This window comes from Alnus glutinosa, chromosome 2 (genome assembly GCF_958979055.1).
Source record: "Alnus glutinosa chromosome 2, dhAlnGlut1.1, whole genome shotgun sequence".
Taxonomy (NCBI): Eukaryota; Viridiplantae; Streptophyta; class Magnoliopsida; order Fagales; family Betulaceae; genus Alnus; species Alnus glutinosa.
Genome location: NC_084887.1, coordinates 1,522,317 through 1,547,732, shown reverse-complemented (window position 1 = coordinate 1,547,732; position 25,416 = coordinate 1,522,317). Strand labels below are relative to the sequence as shown.

Sequence of the window (25,416 nt, the reverse complement as noted above, 5' to 3'; positions counted from 1 at the left end):
TGCATTTACAAGAATATTGTGACAGTGATGATTATATATTGAGTTCTATGGCGGAGAAAATGATGTTGAAGTATAAAAAGTATTGGGGGGATTTTGATAAGGTTAATGTGTTGTTGTTTGTTGCTATTATTCTTGATCCACGGACCAAGTTGGGATCATTGGAATGTTGATTCAATGATATTCTTGATGCTGAGCAATGCAATGATATGATATTAAAATTGAAGAACTACCTTAAGAAATTGTTTGATCACTTCAACACTGGAGAAAACTCTCAAGGTGAACATAGTGGTGCATTTCCTCAAGGTTCCTCGGGAGAAACTGGGAAACGTACCTATACATTGATGAATAGGTACAAAAACCTCATGACTTCTAATAGTGATGTTCAATATAAATCGGAGTTAGATCGGTATTTGACGGAGGATATTGAAAAACCGAATGAGAACTTCGATATTTTAAATTTGTGGAAGGTGAATTCAACCAAATTCCCAGTACTAGCCCAAATAGCACGTATTGTGTTGGCCATTCCCATTACTACAGTTGCTTCAGAGTCGGCATTTAGCACTGGAGGGTGTGTGTTGGATCCTTTTCGAAGTTCATTGGCCCCAATAACGGTTGAAGCATTGGTGTGTACACAAAACTGGTTAAGATCAAAACCCATCAATGGTAATGACACAGAGATGATTGACGATCCTGAAAGTTATAAGCTCGAGTCAGGTAATCTTTTAGGCTTTTAGCTTTCTATTATTCACTTCTTAATTTATTTTGCCATTTAAATATTCTAAATTTCTAATTATCGGTTCCAATCTTTGTAGAAATCAATTTGAAGAACATCAATCTTTTGCTTGAGGAGGATTAGTGAAGTGAAGATTCAATCCGATTGGGAGATGCTTGATGCTTTGGAACATTTAATATTTGGGTTTTCTTCATCTTGTAATATTATGTTTTGTGCTTTGTCAGTAATTTGTTCATCTATGGGATTAAATTTCTATTCGTAATTAACAGTTATGTGTAATATTTGTAATATTATGTTTTTGCTTTGTAATCTGTTTTTTTTTTTTTTTTTTTTCAATTTTTTTTGCACTAAGTGATTGAAAACATTGCAAGCAAAAATGCTTTCTTTCTTCTTTTTAAGTTTTTTTCCCCTTACATTTTGAAACAAGGATGGCAACGATTATTGTGTTAAAAACTGAAAACAAAAGAAGAGGATTACTTAAGAATCCATGAAGCTTGTGTTCTCGGTTTGGCAGCCAAAAGGTCAGGACCAGAATGGCTGATTGTTTTGTGCAGGGTATCACCGTATCAGTATCTTGACAAATCTCATATGCAAAATGGGAAATGTTGGTTGATTGTTTTGTGCAGGGTAAACAAAATTTATAGTGTTATCTCAACAGTATAGTGCTTTTCCTTGAAAGTTAAAAGGAGTGTGTTTCTAGCATATCATTTGTTTATGTAGAAATTCAGAAAGTATGCCTGGTGTAAGTAATAAAAACCCGCGGGGATCCCCACCCCGCAACCCCGCCCCATCCACACCCACCCCGTGCGGGTGCATGGGGTTTTTTGGGGGGTGCGGGTTCACTTTGGGGAACCCGCACCTCTGCGGGGCGGGGTCAAAAAATCCCCATCCCATCCCCGCCCCCCCCCCCCCCCCCCCCCCCATGCTCAGCCCTAGTTTCTTTACATTCTTTTTATGGTTTCATGATTCAATGCCTAAGCTTTTTTGTTGATCATGAGCAAAATGTTGCTGATCCATATTTCATCATGTGCTATTTACCGTGCATTAGATATATACTAGCTCATGTTTTCAAAGGGTAGCTCAATTGGATAGGAACTACACTTTATGAAGTGAAGATCATTACTTCGAATCTATCATCTCCCTCTTGTGTGGACATATAAAAAAAGAAAAAGAAAAAAGATAGATACTAGCTCATAACCCGCGCTATGTGCGAGATTCTTCATTATAATTTAATTTCAGAATTTAAATACATCTTCATCTTACATTTTATTATAGGTTAAAAAATACTTGTCAAAAAAATTATCACACATCTTTTAATAAAAAGACAATAAAGGTTAAAATCCTTAATTTTATTATAACCCAAAAAAAGTAAAACTTTTTAAAATATTTGTTCACGTAGTTGTAGTTTATAATGAAAATAAGTATAAAAAAATAATAATAATAGCAAAAAGAAAATCTAAATTTCAAATATTACAGCATAGGTGCTACAGTTTTTTCAATGGTCAAGATGCTGCTGTAATTTTTTTTTTACAGCACCTAAACCAAATCCTACAAAATAAAACAAATAATTTCACTCAACATTTAATGCAATCAAATAAATCCTTTCACATCAGTTCAATGCTTAATCAAATAAATTTTTGCCATATTTTGCTTTCAAAATCTGGAAAAAAAAAAACTATTAAACATTCAAATATATTAAAAAATATGACACTTAGTTTTCTTTTAATTTATATAAATTAAAACATGTTAAAATCTTTGTTCTCATATCAATAGCTTCAAATAAAAAGAAGTATAAAGGAAAAAAAAACTTGTAGATTATTATTATCAAAGCATTAATAAAAAAAATTAGCCGGAGTCTTGATTATTATTAGTGTGATATATATTACATTTCAATACAAATAAAACCCATATGATTCTGAACATTCTAAAAAAAAAAGTGCATAACAAATTAAACAAAATGACTGAAAATTGAGTAAATCATAAAAACGAAAACAAAAATATTCAAATGAACTAAAAAATAAGACACTTAATTTTAGTTTAATTCATATAAATTAAAACATGTTAAAATCTTTGTGTCCATATGAATAGTTTATAACAAAAAGAAGTATAAAGAAAAAAAAAACAAATAGCAAGAAAAAAAATATGGTTTAATCTAATTATCAAAACATTAATAAAAAATTAGCAGGAATTTATGATTTTGTTAGTATGATACCTATTATATTTAAATACAAATAAAACTAAAGTAATTATAAACATTTAAACAAAATATTGAACAAATTAAACAAAATATTTCATTAAACATTTAATGCAATCTAATAAATCATCATATCATGTTTAATGCTTAATATCTCTTTGGTGTTTCAAAAGTATTTATATTGGGAAATGCTGGGGTATCCACCAGCATCCCACCAAGCCTACGTGGCTTTCATTTCTTTACATTTAAGGATGCGTTTGGGATTGCGATTTCATATACAATAAGTGCGATTTTAAACGAAATCGCAGAACATAGATCGTTTGGAAACTGCGTTTTTAAAAATCGCGATTTGAAAACGCAGAAAATCTGCCTTTTCAAATCGCAGATAAGATGGTGCTTTTTTGAAAACGCAGAATTTTAAAAGGTAAATTCGCGATTTTAAAGACTAAACTGTGATTTTGCCAAACGCTTAACTGCATTTTTAAAAATCACTTTTTTCAAATCGCACATTTTAAAATCGTTATTTTAAATCGCACTTTTTGAAATCGCAAACCCAAACGGACCCTAAACAATGAAAGCCATGTAGGCTTGGTGGGTTTCTTGTGGGATGTTGGTGGATACCTCAACATTTCTCATTTATATTCCTTTTATGCACAACAATCAAATAAATATTTGCCTTGTTTTGTTCACAAACATAAAAACACTTTCAAAAAATGGCTAAAAATGGAGTGAATCACATAAATGAAAATAATAATAATAATAATAATAAAATAAAATCTAGAAAACATAAAAGTCTTTATTTTAGTTTAATCTATATATATTAAAACATGTTTAAATATTTGTTCACATAGATATACATGGTTTAAAATGAAAAGTATAAAGAAAAAAAAAATATCAAGAAAAATACATAGTTTAATCTAAATATCAAAGCATTAATACAAAATTAGTAGGAATCTTTGTGTGATACCTATTATACAGGGACGGAGCCAGAAGTTTTTATGGGCAGGGGTCAATGGTTAAAATTTTTTTTTTTTTTTTTTTTTTTTACCTTATATTCTTTAATTTTTTAGAAAAAAAAAATTCCACCTAATAAATTTTGTTTTTAGGAAATTTGGGGGCGAAGGGGGGGGGGGGGGCATGGTGTAACACCCCATATTTTAAGATATTGAATAAAATATCTTAAATATTATTTGAGACCTAATAATAAGGTAAAAGAATAAATATGAATATTTATGAAAATAAATATTCATTTATTAAGGAGCCTTTATAGTTATAGTTTAATAAAAGTTTAAATGGATCTTAAACTTTAAAATATTGAAAATAGGGTCAAACGAACTCCGTTTTGGTCGATTCAAAAGTCAAAACGCTCGTCTCAAAGTCCTCTAGCTACCCTCAAAATTTCATATTTTTTAGACTTCGTTAAGGGTACGAAAACACCTGCGAAATCTATTGCATCTGTTTTGGACGAAAATTGATATATAATTTGTGGGCCCATTTTATTCTTACATGAAACCAGCCCAGCCCAAGTGGAACTAGCCCAGCCCATCAACAATTCACCCCAGCACCGTTGAATCCCAACCTTAGTCATTAAGTAAGTCTTGATGAGGAGTAAGTTTTATTTTAGTTAGAAATGAACTAAGTAGTTAGATAGAGACAAGATGCAGATTTTTGGATTAGCTTCCATCAAACTTGCTACCCAAGGAATTCAATTCCAGCCTTTGATCTTTCTTGCTCCCCAAGCTGAACTCCAGCCATTAGATGAGATCAAAACTGATCAATCTTGGCCGTCCAAGCTTCTATACATGGAGAGGCATTTCACGTTCAATCTTCACGCCTCACTTTTCTTCTTTCTTCTTCAGTTTTTTTTTTTTTTTTTTTTTTTTTTTTTTTTTTTCTGTTTCTTCCCTGTTTTCTGCAGAAACAGCAGTCCCTCTCCCTTTGATTATTTTACAGCCAGTAACACAGAAGAGAGAAACTTCTTCTTTGTCTCTTCACTCTCGGGTCAGCATCAGGGTGTGTAAGTTCTCTCTTCTTCCTCTTTTGTTGGTTTGATCTTTTGAGTTACTGAAAAGAAAAAGAAAAAGAAAAAGAAAATAGAAAAGGATCCTCTCAAAGTCTCTCTCTCTTTCAAGCTCTCTGTCCTGTGTGCTGTGTGTGTGTCTGTGTAACAGAAAAGAAAAAGGAAAAGCAAGAAGAAAGGTAGAAAAGAAAAGAAGATTAGAAAGGAGGAGATAAATAAAGAATGAAAAATAAAAGAAGAAGAATAGGGAAAGAAGGGACCGGATAAGGAAAAAGAAAAAGGAAGACAGTAAAAAAATAAATAAATAAAAATGGACACACTTCTCTCCTTCATCATCTTACCTTTTTGGTTTAGTTGTTTTATATATATTTATTAAAGAAAAAAAGTAGAAGAGGAAAAGATAAGATAAAAAAAATATATAAGGAGAGGATACCTTAGTTTAAGTTTTAGGCTTCAAATCTCATAATATTTCTCTAAACTTTTTCTTGCTATTTATTTAGGAGAAGATAGTGAAAATACTGCTGAGAAAATACCAGGTAAGAGAAACACTACCTCAAAACCCCGGCAAAATTTTAATAAAATTTTTCAAGAGAAAAGTCGGGGATTTTCTAAAACTCTTTCATGCTTTGATACTACTTATATTTTCGTCATGAAAATACTCTTATTATATAATGTGATTAGAATCTCATGTGATTATACATAGCTTATATTTGTTACATATGAGTAAAGAATGGCATTGTTGGTACAGTTTCCGGTACGGTGACGTGTTGCCTTGTGATTCGTTACCTTCCTCGATGTTCGTTCTCCTCGTAATCTGCAAAATAACAAACGGCTCGTCGGGGGTGCCGACCGGACCCCCACTCCGATGCCTAAGTCAGTTCAAACTTATTTTCCGGAGAATATCAGTAATCTCAATAGTTCAGAGAATCTGTTTTAATACCTGGCGTAGTAGTCTTATTTATAGGCTCACAGTTATAAAACTGCTAAAATACTTGGAGCATAATCTGATTAGGAGTCTGAGTCCTAGATCACATAGTCTTTAATTTTATCTTTCTGATTAGGAGTCTGAGTCCTAGATCACATGGTCTTAAGTCTTATCTTCATAGAATTCAAATTGGGTAGTAGAGTCCAAACTGGATATGACACTCTCTTTAGCTAATGTCATTCTATTAGGTACCTTATCCCATATTGGATGGGATAAAAGTCTATCTTGATATACTCGAGATATACGTCTTTTTGGAGATAACGAATGGTCTTATAAATTGGGTCTAATCTTGTTGGGCCGACCTGATGGGCTCGGCCCCCGATACTACCTTAGGCCCACATGTCTTTGGTGTTAATTTTATCCCCAACAGTTACCCCCCTAATTCTCTTATTTGAATTTAGAATGTAAGAGAATTAAATACCTCAATTTCTGAATCTGGATCTTCCATAATCTGTATCTGACAATTGCCGCCTCTTTCAATGTAATTATGACGAATAATGCGTCAAATCTCTGGAAGGATTAGAATTCCTGCTCCTTGTCGATCTAGAATTGCTGTCAGAGTTCTAATCGAGCTCTAGAATTGATGTCAGAGTTCTAATTGGACTCTGATCCTTTATTAGACTTCTAATCTGATATCTTCTTAGACTTCTGATCTGATCCTTCTTCTTATCTGATTGGACCATAAGTCCTATCCTGATTTCCCTGAAGTAGTTGCTAAATGTTTATCTCCTCCTTGGATCGGGTTGAGTGGATCCAACTTGTGATCTGCCATAGTAATAATAGCAACTTCTCATAAATATCTTCTTCATAAATGCCTCCACATAATATTGTCGGTCGGGCCAAAGTTGTGAAGATGATCTTCTACTCTCGGTAGGAGATGAATCGGACTGATGTAGTTGATTTCACCAAGATTGTGGTGACATGCCACTCTGAGATAACACTTTGCGTACGACTTTCCTGAGATCAAGGTTTTGTCTGAAGACTTCTAATCTGAATACCATCTAGGTTGGTCTCACCTGTGAATATCTTTATTTTCGAACTTTGTAATGTTTGAATTCTTTGTTATGGAAAAACTTTCCATGACAAATCAATTCTCACTTATCCTCTAATAACTTGAACAAACAATCGGTTTGCGTAAGTTAACTCCGAGGAGGGTAAGAAAAATCTTTTGTTTCAACCTCTGAGCTAAAGAGGGAAAAATCTTTTGTTTCAACCTCTGAGCTAAAGAGGGAAAAATCTTTTGTTTTGAACTCCGTGACTAGGAGAGAAAAATCTTACTTTGAGTTATCCTCCTTAACTTAAACAAACAATCGGTTTGTGTAAGTTATGACCGAGGAGGATATGAAAAAATCTTTTAGAAGTGTTGAACTTACTTGGTTATTTTTTGTAGAGGTGATATCCCCGTATGGTTTGTTATAGGGGTTGTCTCCCCGTATCTTTGTTCGAGTTGCTCCTGAGAGATCTTAATTTGAGAGTTTGGTGTAGCTTCGGTGATTTTGCCTTTGTAGAAGCTTTAACTTTGTTGAGCTACCCCCCATAACTTTAGTCCGCGACCGCGGGCTAAGTCGTTCGAGGCGGATAGTCAAGTCCTCTTAGTATCCTGGACGATGGTGTAAAAGAGATCTCGGAGTTCGGAGTGAGTCTCAGGGCTTTCAACCTGTAAATACTTGAATTGATGATTTTTTAATAAAGAGGTTTTATCCTCATACCTTCCTGAAGCTTTTCATTCCTGAAACTCTGTCTTTCTAAACCTTTACCTTCCTGTTTGTCTTAATGAGCTACCCCCCCATAACTTTAGTCTGCGACAGCAGGTTAAGTCGTTCGAGGTGGGTAGTCAGGTCGCTGAGCTTTACCTTTCTTTTCGGAAATCTTTGTACCCTTTTAATTTCTTTATCTCCGAACGCTCCAATCTTTTAACGTCTGGAGACCTCCAACCGAGAGGTTTTCTTGTCTTGGTGTCCTTTCCATAACCAGTTCGGGTTGTTCGAGGAAAGGACTCGGGCCAATTCTATCTTGGATGTTCTTGTCCTTCCGGAAACCTGCAATCCTGCCGTTGTATCCTTTGTTGGACTAACCGTTAGGTTTTTCTTGCTTTCGGTGTTGGACTAACCGAGAGGCTTTTTCTTTTTCTGCTCTCGGTGTTGGACTAACCGAGAGGCTTTTCCTGCTCTCGGTGTTGGACTAACCGAGAGGCTTTTTCTTTTTCTGCTCTCGGTGTTGGACTAACCGAGAGACTTTTCCTGCTCTCGGTGTTGAATGACCGAGAGACTTTTCCTGCTCTCGGTGTTGAATGACCGAGAGACTTTTCCTGCTCTCGGTGTTGAATGACCGAGAGACTTTTCCTGCTCTCGGTGTTGACTGACCGAGAGACTTTTCCTGCTCTCGGTGTTAAATGACCGAGAGACTTTTCCTGCTCTCGGTGTTGACTGACCGAGAGACTTTTCCTGCTCTCGGTGTTGAATGACCGAGAGACTTTTCCTGCTCTCGGTGTTGACTGACCGAGAGACTTTTCCTGCTCTCGGTGTTGACTGACCGAGAGACTTTTCCTGCTCTCGGTGTTGGATAGACCGAGAGACTTTTCCTGCTCTCGGTGTTGACTGACCGAGAGACTTTTCCTGCTCTCGGTGTTGACTGACCGAGAGACTTTTCCTGCTCTCGGTGTTGGATAGACCGAGAGACTTTCCTTGTTTTCTCTGCAAGGTTGTCTCCTTGGCTCTCGGTGTTGGACTGACCGAGAGACTTTCCTTGTTTAATTTGTTGTAGGGGTTGTCTCCCCGTATCTTTTCTGCAAAAAGGGTTAACGAAGCACTGCATATACTAAAAATAGCAGAATGCACAGTAGCACCATATATTCTTTTTATCCGTCGGGATGATTTTGTGATCCTTTCACTCACGACAGGAGTGAAACCTCAACACATGAGTCTATTTTATCAAAATATATATATTTTGGCAAATCGTACAAGTGCATTCATATATATATTTTCTTGGAGTTCCTTATCTTGCACGCCACTCGATATGGGGCTCTTTGGGAGAGTTCCTCAAGCTGGACCTTCGGTTCGGATTGATTCCTCGGCATGTGACTGTGCACTTCGGAGGATGGCAAATTTGGAGGGGTCCTCAAAGTGTGCTATTTGGAACTAGGAGCTCGGGCATAGTCTCCTCAGGATAGTACCCTCGGAATAATACTCTCGGATTATACTTTCTTCTCGGTATATCAACTCGGATTTAACTTTTCGCCTCGGTAAAACACCTCGGATCTAACTTTCAGCCTCAATAAATCACCTCGGATCTAACTTTCAGCCTCAATAAATCACCTCGGATTTAACTTTCAGCCTCAATAAAACACCTCGGATTTAACTTTCAGCCTCAATAAATCACCTCGGATCTAACTTTCAGCCTCAATAAATCACCTCGGATTTAACTTTCAGCCTCAATAAATCACCTCGGATTTAACTTTCAGCCTCAATAAATCACCTCGGATTAACTTTTCACCACAATAAATCATCTCGGATCTAACTTTTATCCTCAATAAATCACCTCGGATTTAACTTTCAGCCTCAATAAATCACCTCGGATTTAACTTTCAGCCTCAATAAATCACCTCGGATTTAACTTTTCACCACAATAAATCATCTCAGATCTAACTTTTATCCTCAATAAATCACCTCGGATTTAACTTTCAGCCTCAATAAAACACCTCGGATCTAACTTTCAGCCTCAATAAATCACCTCGGATTTAACTTTTCACCACAATAAATCATCTCGGATCTAACTTTTATCCTCAATAAATCACCTCGGGTTTAACTTTCAGCCTCAATAAAACACCTCGGATCTAACTTTCAGCCTCAATAAATCACCTCGGATTTAACTTTTCACCACAATAAATCATCTCGGATCTAACTTTTATCCTCAATAAATCACCTCGGGTTTAACTTTCAGCCTCAATAAAACACCTCGGATCTAACTTTCAGCCTCAATAAATCACCTCGGATTTAACTTTCAGCCTCAATAAAACACCTCGGATTTAACTTTCAGCCTCAATAAATCACCTCGGATCTAACTTTCAGCCTCAATAAATCACCTCGGATTTAACTTTCAGCCTCAATAAATCACCTCGGATTTAACTTTCAGCCTCAATAAATCACCTCGGATTTAACTTTCAGCCTCAATAAAACACCTCGGATTTAACTTTCAGCCTCAATAAATCACCTCGGATCTAACTTTCAGCCTCAATAAATCACCTCGGATTTAACTTTCAGCCTCAATAAATCACCTCGGATTTAACTTTCAGCCTCAATAAATCACCTCGGATTTAACTTTCTCGGGGTATACCCTTTTTCCTCCACACCCTTCGGATCTTTTTTTTTTTATCCACGTAACCTCATCCCTGTAAGGCAATTTATTGAACATGTTACAGTGAGTCCTCCGATCTTCAAGCTGCTCATCAGCAGTCACCTTGCGTGGACTCGATTTATGACTTACACATCCCGACCTGGCAACGGGGCACTACACGAGGTGAATTTGATCCGGAGGATAGCGTGGGGCCTTTGGTGATAATAGCTTCGGTGGTCAAGTATACCATCCTAACTGCCGAGACCTTGCAAACAATCGGGGCATCCTTCTAATTCTGATTGTCTTTGGTACCACGGAGGTTCTGAGCCACGGCTTGGTAGACAAGGGAGAATTTGACCGAGTCGAGCCTCGGCATGTAGTTGAACAGCAAGTCGCTGAAGTTCTGGCCCATCAGTGTTATGGCTCAAGATTTCGGCCAAAACCATTCCTTGCACAGCGCCTTGTGTCCACAGCACCGTGTCTCCATCTTCTTCCTACGAGTTGAACTAGTCATCGGAAGCCCATGCAAAGACCCAAAAATCGGAGACGACACCACGCTCTTAGACGTCACACCTACCAGACCCGAACTCGACGTGGTGCTCTGCAGATGAGAGGGCTTCGTGGAGGAGGTTTCTGGAACTTATTGGAGTGTCCGGATGCGAGCTCGGTATTACACCGATAATCGCATCTCTGTGCATCCTCGATAACCATGGCTCGGTGGGTAAGAAAGGCACTTCAGCGTGTCGCCGTCGAAGCCCGGTTATCTTCTTGGATCGGGCTTGATCTCCTACCAACGATCATCATCGGCCAGAAACTGAATATCTTGTTGTGCATTCGTTTAGCCAGTAAAGGCCATCGTCAATCCTGCGTGGTGACAGATCCTCTGTCGACTGACTCGGAATCATCGGCAGTATCTAAAATCGACCCGAGATGAGCCGGCCCGGACCTTCCTTTGGAGCTTGGGCTGAGTTCCAGAAGCCTTTGAAGTCTAGGTCTGCCTCGGAGGTTTAGAACCTTCTGGGTGAGTCTCGGAGGTTCACGGTTTCTAAGCCGCGAAAACTAGAGCACGGGGGTCCTGATTCCTGTTTGCAAAAAGGACTTGTACAGAAACTTTTTTAATGAAGACAAACACCAATCTGCTGAAATAATCGGATCTGGTTTGGTCTGGATCAGCTTCGAGAAAACCGTGGGTTTGAACCCGGTGTTGTTTGGAGGCTCGTTCTTGTGGTCATGACCCACAACTTTGCCTCCGTTTGCTCATGTTAGACCGTCCTTATACATAAGAGAACTCCAATTTTGTGCGGATCAAGAGGCCGGAGCTTTACCCAGATGGAGCTCAAGTGAGTATTTGCAGACCTCCGTATTTCAAAAATGAGTACCGATTCGGTGCCAACTAAAAACAAATATGTCAGTTGAACGCGATCTATGGAGCGTGGGTGCAGATCAGCAAATCTGTTTATGTTTGTAACGTCCCATAAGGAAGAGATCAGCTCCAAGAAAGCTACTAATAGTGAGATGTGGTACGGATCTGGAGTCTTATAAATCTCTTGGTCTTTTCTTTTTTCTTTGGGCCGTTGACTTGGTGGCGTTTGATGAAGCCTTCGGAACAAACAACCCACAGGCTTGGTTTCATGTTGATAACGTGTAGATCTTGGAGAACTACCTGGACTGACAATCCGTTCCTCAGCTAGATGGCGAGACACTCGGCGTTTGTGGTGGCTCGGTGTCGGGCGTTTCTGGCCTCTGCCTTTGATCGGTGATTTACTGGCCGAACAATTTGTTGGAGAAGCAAGGTGGAGCTCCGGAACCCATTGAAGTGGAGAATGGTTGGGTAGGCCTTCTCTGTGTTGGGAGACCCTCCAGCAGCGTGGATTCCACGTCAGTCTATAGCAGCTTCTCTTTGTTTGTTTGGGCCAACTCATTGGAATGAATTGGACTAGGCCCAATTTCCCAAGCCTAAGCCAATTGACCTGAAACTTTCTTTTCTTCTTCTTTGTATAGAATGTATGTGCTGCAGAGAAGAATTTTCACTATTTTTTTTTTATTTTGAACCATGAGTCCACGACCACATATTGGATGAAGGAGGACATCGAGGCCGCGGCACTTTCCGGAGCGCTCTGAGCACATGGAGACGCCGATGCCCACTGCGGGCTCTTTTAGGCATAGTCCACGCAGATCTTGATCTCCGATTGCGATTGCAGGTCTTGGGACTGCCCCGATTGGGCCATTCCGGTCCAATCCGACCCTCATAAACTGAGTTTTTGGGCACTGGCCACCTTCAATTTCTCTGATCTTCACGCATAGAAAACACGACTCGGTGGATTCTGAGTGGAGTCTTAGATTACACTGTGTCGCCGCTGCCTTGGAGGTCAGGAGCTACGGCTCAGTAGCCTGGAAAGACAAGGGCCGCGATCTTTGGCATCATGTGGTTCGCGTCACTGGGGCTCTTGATGGTTTCGGAGTCGGTGGTAGTGGTAGTGGATCTAGAGCTGGACCTTTGCGGTGGCAGATCCTTCTTCACCTGACTCGGCATCACCGGCGAGGGTCTGAACTTGAATTGAGATGAGCCGAGGGTCTCCATCTGGTCTTCTCCTCTTTGGTGGAGATCCGGAGAAGAAGCCAGGAACTGGATCTGGTTTCAGATTCTGGCGGGTTGCGATCAAAGCCCGGTTGTCTATGGTGCCCGGTTCCAGATCTGGTTCAGGCTTCGGCGGGTCACAGCTAGAGCTCGGTTCCAGATCTGGTTCAGGCTTCGGCGGGTCACAGCTAGAGCTCGGTTCCAGAATGCTGTCAGGTTGCTGGTCCATTTGAGTTGGGTCTGGACTTTACAGTCCAGAAAGAAGGGGCCCGAATATCTTCTTGTTGATGTAGCCACTTTTTCTAACCTTGTTTTTCTGAAACAAATCAAACCCATCATGAAGCAAGTCATACGAATTTATGTAAATTCGTTATGTCTGTGCGTAGATCTAGTATATTCTTAACACCGATTTGGTGTGATTAAATTCCAATCTATCATCACAATAATCTTTTTCTTCTTTTATAAACCCAATTATCTGTCTTGTAGTGCCAATAAAAAATATCAAAAATCAACAAGGATTAGAAGAGAAGCACCATTCCAACCAAAACTCATAGTATAGTTGAAAGGCTTCATGTTTTTTAACGAAGCACTTGTAAACGTACAAGGGCACAATAATTATTGATCTTTGTCTAAAGAGAGTTTCAGATCTGACACTCCAAAATTTCTTATCATTGGATTTCATAATAGTACAAATAGTCATCCACACTATGAATTTCTTTCCGCAATTTAACAAATCGAAATGAAAAGAAAAGTATGGACTTATCTTGTTTTTCTGACGAAGGCGAGCACTGATTCGATGCCAATTGAATACTGATACGTCATAGTTGAACGTGATCTACTATGTATGACTGTAGATCTATATAGATCTGTCTTGGTCTAGTGATGATCTTTGAAGGAAGAAACCACAGGCCAGTTTCAGCCATGATTTATCGCGTAGTCACCGTTGCGGATATTTTTTTTTTGCAAGAAACGATTCGTCGTTTCCCACAGACGGCGCCAAACTGTTGGTACAGTTTCCGGTACGGTGACGTGTTGCCTTGTGATTCGTTACCTTCCTCGATGTTCGTTCTCCTCGTAATCTGCAAAATAACAAACGGCTCGTCGGGGGTGCCGACCGGACCCCCACTCCGATGCCTAAGTCAGTTCAAACTTATTTTCCGGAGAATATCAGTAATCTCAATAGTTCAGAGAATCTGTTTTAATACCTGGCGTAGTAGTCTTATTTATAGGCTCACAGTTATAAAACTGCTAAAATACTTGGAGCATAATCTGATTAGGAGTCTGAGTCCTAGATCACATAGTCTTTAATTTTATCTTTCTGATTAGGAGTCTGAGTCCTAGATCACATGGTCTTAAGTCTTATCTTCATAGAATTCAAATTGGGTAGTAGAGTCCAAACTGGATATGACACTCTCTTTAGCTAATGTCATTCTATTAGGTACCTTATCCCATATTGGATGGGATAAAAGTCTATCTTGATATACTCGAGATATACGTCTTTTTGGAGATAACGAATGGTCTTATAAATTGGGTCTAATCTTGTTGGGCCGACCTGATAGGCTCGGCCCCCGATACTACCTTAGGCCCACATGTCTTTGGTGTTAATTTTATCCCCAACAGGCATCATAGTATATGTTATAAAATCATAGTTTTCAAAGGCATATGTTACATATGAGCAAAGGTTGATATCATAGTACATGTTTCACGTGCACACAGTTTTACCCCCGCGGCGCCATGTCATAGATATCCAGATTCCACAGTTTCATAGTTTCATAGGGTAGCATGGCAAACATACGAAGGACGAAAGTGTGTGCTACCAGCCAGGGTGGCCTTTACCTAGGGAAGTTCCCAACCCGGTACGGCTCTCCCCTATGACGACAGGATGGGCTCATAGTCGTCTTTTGAGACGAGCCAAACGTCCGCCACTCATGATTAATTAGAGGATATTGAACAAAGGGTGAATAAAACTTACACATTGAATTGTTGTACATTTGATTTAATTGCATTCTCTCTATCTGATTTTTATCTTGAATTCTATCCTGGTTTTAAGAGAGGTTAAAACTTACACGCTGCATAAATGATTCATGCACCATTCATTCTACATTTGATATAATTGCCATTTAACTATTTCTTTACTTGCTAAATTATTTGAGCTCTATTTGGAATTTTTGAAAAAATATCATGCTCTTGTTTGTTGTGCTTTTTTTACTCAGATGACACTGTAAACCGGAGTCTTTTCTTTATGGATGGCATAGACCCCACCCCTAAGAGCCATAGATCGATAAAGACCGACCTAACTTTTGTATTTTGTATATTTTTTTAAAATTCCTGGAAATATGATGTAATAACTAAAGAACTACTATATATATTCATATAATGAAATATAGCCATGTGAAAATGTGTACATGTTTTAATTTATAGAGATGTTTTATAGTTCAAGTTCGCGTTCCCCTTATATCCCAAAACGGGGGCGTGAGATTGCGATTTCGTAGAGAAAAAGTACGATTTTAAACCAAATCACAAAAAATGAACCGTTTGGAATCTGCGTTTTTTAAAAATTGCGATTTGAAAACGCAAAAAAGTGCTTATTCAAATCGTAGGTAATTAGGTGTTTTTTTGAAAACACGGTATTTTAAAAGGCTAACATAAGATATTAAAGATCAAACTGCGATTTTGTCAAACGTTTAACTGCGTTTTAAAATTTTTTTTTTTTTTAAATCGCACATTTTAAAATTACTATTTTTAAATCGCAAACCCATACCCTTAAAAAAAAAAAAAGAAAAAAAAAAAAGAAGAAAAGATCACAAACCGCATTGATAGAGAGGGAAAAACAAAATTAGGGCCGGAGGCTTTTAACTTCCAGAGTCACTGACAGTCACAGCAGCAGCCAAGAGGAAGAAGGCCAGGAGAGCAATGTCGGAGTATGTTCCAGACGAAGTGGTGGTCGACATCCTCCAGAGACTCCCCGTGAAATCCCTAATCCGATCCAGGTGTGTTTCCAAATCATGGAACTCTCTCATCACAAGTTCTGCCTTTGTTCATTCCCATCTCAATCAATCGATCCCAAACAACAACAATCTCCCACACCCACTCTCAATAGTCAGACACTGCTCTTCTAGCGCCAATAGAGCGCTCGATAAAGAGCACTACAAATTGTTCTACGATAATGAAGCATTCGAGGAGTGTGCGGAATTTGATTTCCCAACAAAGAGCCGTAGTCTTAAACATTTTCGGTTAATTGCATCTGAGAATGGTTTGATATGTCTTTCAGAACAAGAGCGCTATGTTCTTTGGAACCCGTCGATTCGAAAATGTTGGAACCTTCCAAAACCCTGCATTACGGCCAGGAAGCACAGTGGCTCTACTTGTCACGAAGCCTTCGGATTTGATCCGCGGACCAACGATCATAAGGTGGTGAGAATTGTAATTCATCATTCGACCAAGGAAGCTCCGGTTGAGGAAGCTCCGGTTGAGGTTTACTCTGTTAGCACATGCTCCTGGAGATTAAGCAGTGCCTCTTTAACGCCTTCGACTAATTTTACTGATTGGAGGAAACCCAAAGCTTGCTTAAAAGGCTCTGTCCATTTTGCAGCACTCGGTCAGCGGAATGGGATTGGGATTGGATTTGTATTGTCGTTTGATCTGCGTGATGAAGTGTTTCGCGAGATGATCTTTCCACATAATATGACCCGCTTGCACACCGATATTGTTACTTGTGTATTTAGCGGATCACTTGCTTTGTTATGTTATGATGAGAAAAGATTTTCTTGTTCCATATGGGTGATGAAAGAGTGTGGTGTGGTTGATTCTTGGGTGAAACAGTTCACTATTGATATAGCCGGAGGAATTGAGAAAAATGTGCTAGGTTTCAGGAAGAATGGTCATATAATATTGGAGATTAGGAAACAAGTTTATTATTGGGAGCTCTTCTTGTACGACCCTGAAAGCCAACAAGCTACAAAATTGGAAATGCAGAAGAATATGCACACATTTTGTGTTGACACATACAGGGAGAACCTTGCCTTACTCAACCAAGCGAATTTAGTTTCCAGACGTAGGGTGGCCAAGAAGAGGAAAAATAGGTAAAAACGTAATTCACCTCAAAGTCTTAGCATCAAATGCTCTTAGTCAATTCTATCTTATTTATGCTTTATACTAGGAAATGTGTGTGTGTGTGCTCACGCGTGTTTTTAATGGGTTTTGATTGATTAACTATAATACGTTTCATTGAGCGTGGGATTCAACGGATAACAGTAACAACTTTAGGTAAAAGAAACTGCCTTCATTTAGTTGAGCTTTAATGATCTTAATGTCTTTATTTTTGGCACTACTTTTGATTTACTTGGGTGTGTTTCATTGTAAAAAAATGAAAAAGGTTTACTAATGGTGTGTTAAATTGGTCCTATAGTTAATTTAGGTGCTATTTAGTGGAGAATTTGTGGTTAGGATTGGTGGAAACGGATTAGCAATTTATGGGTTTTGTATATTTTCCCAGTTATAAGGTCTTGCTTGCTCTAGGCTGCAGATAAGATCTGTGATTATAGTAGGGAAGAAGACAAAGATAACCTTAGGGTTGATGGCACCTCCACCCCATGTAACAAAAGGGTGGCAGGAGAGGTCATCCGACAATAACCGATGCTAACCTTTGGGTTTTCCTTGCCTTTTTCAAGTTTTCAATGGCTGCTTCCTGCAACATTCTGAGTTGTAACATCTATATGCTTCTTAAGAATCTTTCAATGATATAAAATTTAAAGTAACTTCGTTTTTTCATACGCTGTAACTTTGGACGGTAACCTTTTTGTCACCCTTGTCGATTAACTATTCTGATTTTTTTTTTTTTTTTTTTTTTTTTTTTTTCCGTTTTTCTATGCTTACTTAGGTGTTTCCTTTTGTATACTTTCAGTGTACTTAAGGAACGCCTTACTCTTTCAATAAAACTTTATTTACTTATAAAAATAAATAAATAAATAAATAAGTAACTTTTAGGTTGTAATTGTCGTTGGTCTCACTTGTTCTTGAAACATCAAAAAATTATTTGTTAAGTTGAAATTTACAATACACTGTAAATTTGTTAACTCATTTCAAATCTATTGATAACAAAACAGGATACATGGCCAGAATTTACATGGTTTGATAAGTTTTCCTTCTGCTCAAGATCTAGCTGTTTTAATTCTGTAATTCAGTTTCTCTCTGTTTCTAAACCCATGGCAAATGCTAGTTCCTCATTGTTACTTGGGTGGCTAAAATCAGTTTTTTTGTTGAATCATTCTATGTGTAAGCATAGAGATCTTCTGTTAATTCAGATGTACATTTTGTTCTAGCAAGAGGTTAGTAATTTGTACTTGATGTAGGACAGACCTTTGATTTGGAGATTTGGGTTTCCCGTGATCGATATATGTGGGCCAAAAGGCTTTAGGTTTAAAGGGTTTTTGCTTTTGAAGAATAGTGTTAAGTATTATGGAGGTTTTGCAGTCAAAATAACATGAGAAGACAGAAAATCAAACATGCGGCCCAGGGGCTGTGAATAGGATTTAGTCTCACCTAGAAGAGTTTTAATGGAGTATCGCAATTAGAAGAGAGCAAATTACTTACCAAGAAAAAGAAAAAGAAAAAGAAGAGATTAAATTTTGCTGAAATTTTATTAATCAAGTTCTCTCTAATTGTTTACAAGTTCACAAGGTTTGCTTGGTTACATGTATTGCAGTGAAGTCCTTAGATAATATGGAAAAGCTAAAACTTCCTAGTTAGAGAAGGAAAGCATTTCTTAATAACAAAATAATATTCAGACGTTGCCCAAACAAGAATAGAATAAGCTACACACTCCTCAAATTTTTTTTTTTTTTTGATGACTAGGAACCCCTCAAGGGTAGGGTTACTTCATGTATCCATCTCTGTCAGGTAAACCTCGGACATGTGTACACTCCTCAAATTACCAAAATAACCGAATAACTTCTAATTTTAAAACTGTCACAATTCTGTAAAATTACTAAACTACCCTTAAAATTAGAATATTCTAATATATTTAAATATAATGTTTGCTCATTGAGTCTTTGAGGTTACTTTCTACATAAGTGGGGCTCACTCTTTGTTGCAGTGAAGTAGTGGGGTGCCATTGGTAAACTTAAAGGGAAAAAAGGGTTGAAATAGTGTTATTGATGTGCATAATCCTGACTCCTTTACAACTGTAATATGTTTCTGAGTAAAAAGACTAGCTTATGATTCCATGAGCCTATCCATGTATTATCTTATCAAATTTCTCCTTTCAATGATTTTCGAATTTATATATATTTTTTTTATTAGCGCCACTCCTTTTTACACATCTTTATTGCCGTTATACTATCAGCGACTGCACTATAAGCTTTGTGTTGTAGTAGATATATTGCTTCTGATAAAGCATATTTGTGGATGCTTGTGGTTACATATTGTCTATTTGAAGTGTTCAGACTTGGTATGTTATATTCTTATGAATCCAGGTAGTTGATTGATTTCATAATGATACATCTACTCTTTACTTGTTCTTGATTTCATAATGATACATCTACTCTTTACTTGTTCTTTCCCAGTATAAGTGTCTAAATCTTATTTTTGCGTTATTAATACAATTTTCTTACTTATCAAAAAAAAAAAAAAGTGTCTAAATCTTATTTTCATGGTATAAAATTTTACTTTAAGATACATGTTGTACATGCTTGAATCTAGTTAGGTATATACCTTACTGTTGTTAATTTTTACTTTGTAGATACTCTTTTTTTTTTTTCTCTCTTGATCTGTTGATTTTTTTTTTTTTTTATATATACTTTCTGTGTATTTGAGTTGTGCCCCTTGCGCTTTTAATGAACTTCGTTTATTTATCATGGAAATTTTTTCTCAAGCATTAAAAGGCACAAACAAAAAATAAAAATATTATTGTGTTTTAGCTATGATAATATTTGCAATGAAGCAAATCTCATGTCATTGCTAATGGTTAAAAAATCACCCACTTTTTGTAACAAAAAATACATGTTAACCTTTTTTTTTGCTCAATATTTGGAAGTCTTTTTCTTTTTGTGAATGCATCAAATACCTATCTAGAGTAGCACATCGTGTAAGCGAATCGCTATTAATGTTTTCATTCTTTGTTTGTACTAATCATAATTGGCCTTTCGAATAATATAATTATATAAAATACTAACTCTTTCAGTTTTTGTGATCTTCATTATCATCAATCTGGGTGAGCGAGTTCAGCTGTGAGTTGAAGGAGATGAAACAGAAAAGCGAGGAGGCTAAAAGAGAGATTTTAAGGTAAAAACAGTTGAAGGAAAAAATAGACCGCCAGTTGGAGGATATAAAACGGAAGCAAGAGAGGCATGAACAGTTGAGGGAAGAAGTGACATCCATAGCAAGACAGTTTCACTTTCAAATGGAAATGGATTCCCCGCAAAGACAACTGATAGAAAAATTGGTATTTGAATTCAGAGAGCTTCATGCAAAAGTAGAAGCAGAGTTACAAGAGCTCAAGAAAAAAACGGAAGCAATAACAAAAGAGTTACAAGCGAATATCTAACGTTTTATGACGTGATTTCCGCATCATCGGAACAAAGCTTACGAGGCGACGGCGGTGGAACTAAATCTTTCTCGTCAATACTCTTCCCCACTGGATAGTAGTTTTACATGATCTTAATATGCTTAATCTGTGGATGAAAATGTCTTTTGACAAACACAGTAGCAGCTTATATTCCCCCAAGGCATTATGAACGAATTCAACCCAAATCAATTGAATCATTTTCCAATGAATATAGATGTGGATGCAAACTGGTTTCCTCCGCTTCATGACAAAGAGGAGAAGGAGGAGATAAAAGACTATAATTTTCTAAAGTTGGATTCATCAAACAGATCGAGGTTGGGCCATTTGCAGGGTAGCAAGCTTTACTTATCTGATTGATTCCTGCTAATTAATGACGTCAAAAATTGAACAAGATAAAAGAATAGAGCCGCAAGAAAATCCACTGGATTTATTATATTCCAGCAAATTTTTTCCCCCATACGTTATTCTCTCGTCCACCGTTTGATTTCCCCAAGTCAATCATAGCCATTACTTCCTCATCCTTTGCATTCAATTTTTACCACTCTCCTGCCAGCTAAGTTAGCTAACACGCACCTAGACCAACACCCTAATCAAATCCCTTATTCTCATTTTCAACCCTTGGATCAATCATCTCACCTAAATCTCAGCTATTCAAATTAACCCAAAATCTTAATAGACATGAATCTCGTTTCTTCAGTGTCACACTTACAAAAACTTAAAAGCTCATGTTTTCGGATCAGCATTCTCTCATTTTTTTTATTTTTTTATTTTTTTTTCAGAAATTTATAATTTTTAATAAGTAATTAAGCGGTCTAAATTTTATTTGATTATGTGAGTCCCATAAATAGTTTATCACAATCACTTTTAAAATTCTCTAAAATTAGAACAAATATTTAAAAAAAATCATAATCCCATATTTTCTCGCTCACCAAACCACACCTAAGATATTATCATATGACGGACAAATTAATGGAAGACATAAGCTTCCCCTGTTCCCCAAATTTTCGAAGTCCCAAAATAGTGCTTTAATGACATGACTGCTCGAGGAGTGTACATATATAATTTTAACTCAAATCAGAAAAAAAATTCCATTAAAACCCGCAATAAACATTGACAGCATGTTAGAGCACAAGTTAGAACACAAAAGATTGATTATGCAGAATTAGCATAGTTTATAATTATTTGTTTGAAATATAGATGATTTAGAAAGGTAATTATAAGAAACTACTTATGAGATTTACCTAATATGATAAAGAATTATGTGTGTTTTTTTGAATATTATTCAGAATAATATTCAATTTTTTTTAAAAAAAAATCATATTTTTCAACTTTTTCAAATTTTTTCAAATTTTATTTAACAAAGTCAAAATTCGTAACACGCAGTTAATTTGAATAATATTCAGATTCAACACCCAAACAGACCACAGTATGATAACTCAATTTTTATTTTATTACGTAAATTCTACAGACCACAGTATGATAACTCAATTTTTATTTTATTACGTAAATTCTATAAGTAATTTCTTACAATTATGTGTTCGAATCGCCTATACTTCAAACAAATAATTATAATCGGTCCCATACTAAAGCGAAACACGCATATAAAAAGAAGTCTTACACCTTTTTCACTGCTCCGTGCACCACATTTACATTTGGATTATCTCTGGTTGAAATCAACATGAGTAGAGACTGTTGGTTCAAATAAAAGGATAAAATTGTCCACATCAAGGTGAAATGACAAATATGCCCTTAACACCAAAACAGTGCTTCATACTAATCTAACCCTGTAGGATAATTTTAGATAAAAATGTAATTTTCGGAATTGTAATGAGGGTAATTGGTTTGTTTACTAAAAAGGGAGAGGGAACTGGGAAGAACAAAAACCGCAGAGAGAGAGAGAGAGAGAGAGGGAAAAACAAATTTAATTAGGGATTGAGGCTTTAACTTCCAGAGTCACTCAGAGTCACAGCAGCAGCCAAGAGGAAGGAGAGCAATGTCGGACTATCTTCCCGACGAAGTGGTGGTCGGCATCCTCCAGAGACTCCCAGTGAAATCCCTAATCCGATTCAGGTGCGTTTCCAAATCATGGAAGTCTCTCGTCGCCAGCCCTGCCTTTGTTCATTCCCATCTCAATCAATCGATTCCAAACAACAACAATCTCCCACACCCACTCTTAATAGTCAGACACTGCTTTTCTAGTGTCCATAGAGCTCTCGATAAAGAGCACTACAAATTGTTCTACGATAATGAAGCATTCGAGGAGTGTGCGGAATTTGATTTCCCAACAAAAAGCCGTAGTCTTAAACATTTTAGGTTAATTGCATCTGAGAATGGTTTGATATGTCTTTCAGAACAAGAGCGCTATGTTCTTTGGAACCCGTCGATTCGAAAATGTTGGAATCTTCCAAAACCTTGCATTACGGCCAGGAAGCACAGTGGCTCTACTTGTCACGAAGCCTTCGGATTTGATCCGCGGACCAACGATTATAAGGTGGTGAGAATTGTAATTCATCATTCGACCAAGGAAGCTCCGGTTGAGGAAGCTCTGGTTGAGATTTACTCTGTTAGCACATGCTCCTGGAGATTAAGCAGTGCCTCTTTAACGCCTTCGACTAATTTTACTGATTGGAGGCAACCCAAAGCTTGCTTAAAAGGCTCTGTCCATTTTGCAGCACGTCGTCAGCGGAATGGGACTGGGATTGGATTTGTATTGGCGTTTGATCTGCGTGATGAAGTGTTTCACGAGATGATCTTTCCACATCATATGACCCGCTCGCACACTGATATTGTTACTTGTGTGTTTAGCGGATCACTTGCTTTGTTATGTTATGATAAGAAAAAGTTCTTTTGTTCCATATGGGTGATGAAAGAGTATGGTGTGGTTGATTCTTGGGTGAAACAGTTCACTATTGATATAGCCGGAGGAATTGAGAAAAATGTGCTAGGTTTCAGGAAGAATGGTCATATAATATTGGAGATTATGAAAGAAGTTAATTATTGGGAGCTCTTCTCGTACGACCCTGTATGCCAACAAGCTACAAAATTGGAAATACAGAAGAATATGCACACATTTGGTGTTGACACATACAGGGAGAACCTTGTCCTACTCAACCAAGCGAATGTAGTTTCCAGAAGAGGAAAAACCAAGAAGAGGAAAAATAGGTAAAAGCGTAATTCACCTCAAAGTTTTATCATCAGATGCTCTCAGTCAATTCTATCTTATTTATGCTTTATACTAGGAAATGTGTGTGTGTGTGTGTTTTAATGGGTTAAAATTACAAAGAAGTCATTTTTAACTTTAGGCCTAAATTTTTGTGGAGCCGACCTGTTTGTCAGAATGCCAGAGTAGTCCTCTACTCAAGAGTCCGTTTTCCAGGCCCCATCAGCTTTTTTACACATGTTCACGTAATTTGTGGTCCGCATGTGACCCGTGACATTTTCTAAACGTTAAAACAATAGTTTACTAGTTTAAGTAAATGCTTAAAAGACTAGAGTTTGACAGCTAACAAGAATTAGACGGCTTAAAAAAGTCATGGGAAAAACGTTTGGAAGGCGCAAAAGTTGAACAAGCTAGGGACCTGAGGAAAATTGGTTGGAGGCATTAAATGAAATGAAAGTAAAATCAACGACAAAGATTGAGTTAAATTTAATCGTATGGCTCAGAAGAGTGCGAAGAACACGTTGCTGATAAGATAGTTGAATGGGTCTTTGTTTAATTTTTTTTTTCCTGGGCTATTAAATGCATGGTCCAAATTCTACAAATATATAAAGTCATATATGTTGAATAAACACATGGGCCATCATCTTACATTATTTTCCATGATATTTTCGTGGATGAGGACTGAGGAGTCATTTGGACCATGCTTGTATTGGCAAAGGAGGAGTTCTACTTGAGTGTGAAACACCACATAAATGATTCATCTCTCATCCCTCCAACCGTATGTTCCATTTGGACATCTGATCATCTTTCAATTCATAACAAATATTTCAAAGTATTGGACGGTGAGGACAAACGGTAACACCATCTTATAATAAGATTGCTCGTTACTTGTGATCGATCTAAGATACCCTGACATACGCAAGCGACTTGACTTCAATTGAGACTTATAACACACGCTTTACATTATTAAAAAGCTTTGAGAAAAAAATGTTTTTGATTTATTAAAGAAATTTTTGTCCTTGTTATATTATATTAGTGTTTTTCAGTTTTTATTTTTTATTTATATTTTTTATGCTTTTCTTCTTTCATTTATTATTATTATTATTATGAAACTAAATTATAAGGAAGAATCCCGCGCATAGCACGGGTTAGGAACTAGTTTTAATAAAATTGGAGTAAAATTGAATGCTGAATGATAAGGATCAGAGGTTTATGATTAAAAGGTCTAATCTAACGACTGAAATTGAAATGCTTAAAAGACTAGAGTTTGACAGCTGTCAAGAATTGGACGGCTTAAAAAAGTCATGGGAAAACGTTTGGAAGGCGCAAAAGTGGAGCAAGCTAGGGACATGCTAGGGACATGAGGAAAACTAGTTGGAGGCATTAAATGAAATGAAAGTAAAACCAACGACAAAGATTGAGTTAAATTTAATCGTATGGCTCAGAAGAGTGCGAAGAACACGTTGCTGATAAGATGGTTGAATGGATCTTTGTTTAATTTTTTTTTCCTGGGCTATTAAATGCATGGTCCAAATTTTGCAAATATATAAAGTCATATATGTTGAATAAACACATGGGCCATCATCTTACCTTATTTTCCATGATATTTTTGTGGATGAGGACTGAGGAGTCATTTGGACCATGCTTGTATTGGCAAAGGAGGAGTTCTACTTGAGTGTGAAACACCACATAAATGATTCATCTCTCATCCCTCCAACCGTATGTTCCATTTGGACATTTATTCGTCTTTCAATTCATAACAAATATCTCAAAGTATTGGACGGTGAGGACAAACGGTAACACCATCTTATAATGAGATTGCTCGTTACTTGTGATCGATCTAAGATACC

At 37.2% G+C, this 25,416-nt stretch overlaps 2 protein-coding genes across 2 annotated transcripts; both read left to right on the top strand.

Moving 5' to 3' along the window:
- Nucleotides 1-15,755: 15,755 nt before the first annotated feature.
- LOC133861950 (F-box protein At3g07870-like) lies at nucleotides 15,756-16,928 on the top strand. The gene has a single exon (XM_062297782.1). The coding sequence runs from the start codon at nucleotides 15,756-15,758 to the stop codon at nucleotides 16,926-16,928; it is 1,173 nt and encodes a 390-aa protein (XP_062153766.1).
- A 5,346-nt stretch (nucleotides 16,929-22,274) lies between these two features.
- Nucleotides 22,275-23,587, top strand: LOC133861181 (F-box protein At3g07870-like). The gene has a single exon (XM_062296903.1). It carries the CDS (start codon nucleotides 22,400-22,402, stop codon nucleotides 23,570-23,572), a length of 1,173 nt encoding a protein of 390 aa, XP_062152887.1. The 5' UTR covers nucleotides 22,275-22,399; the 3' UTR covers nucleotides 23,573-23,587.
- Nucleotides 23,588-25,416: the final 1,829 nt, after the last annotated feature.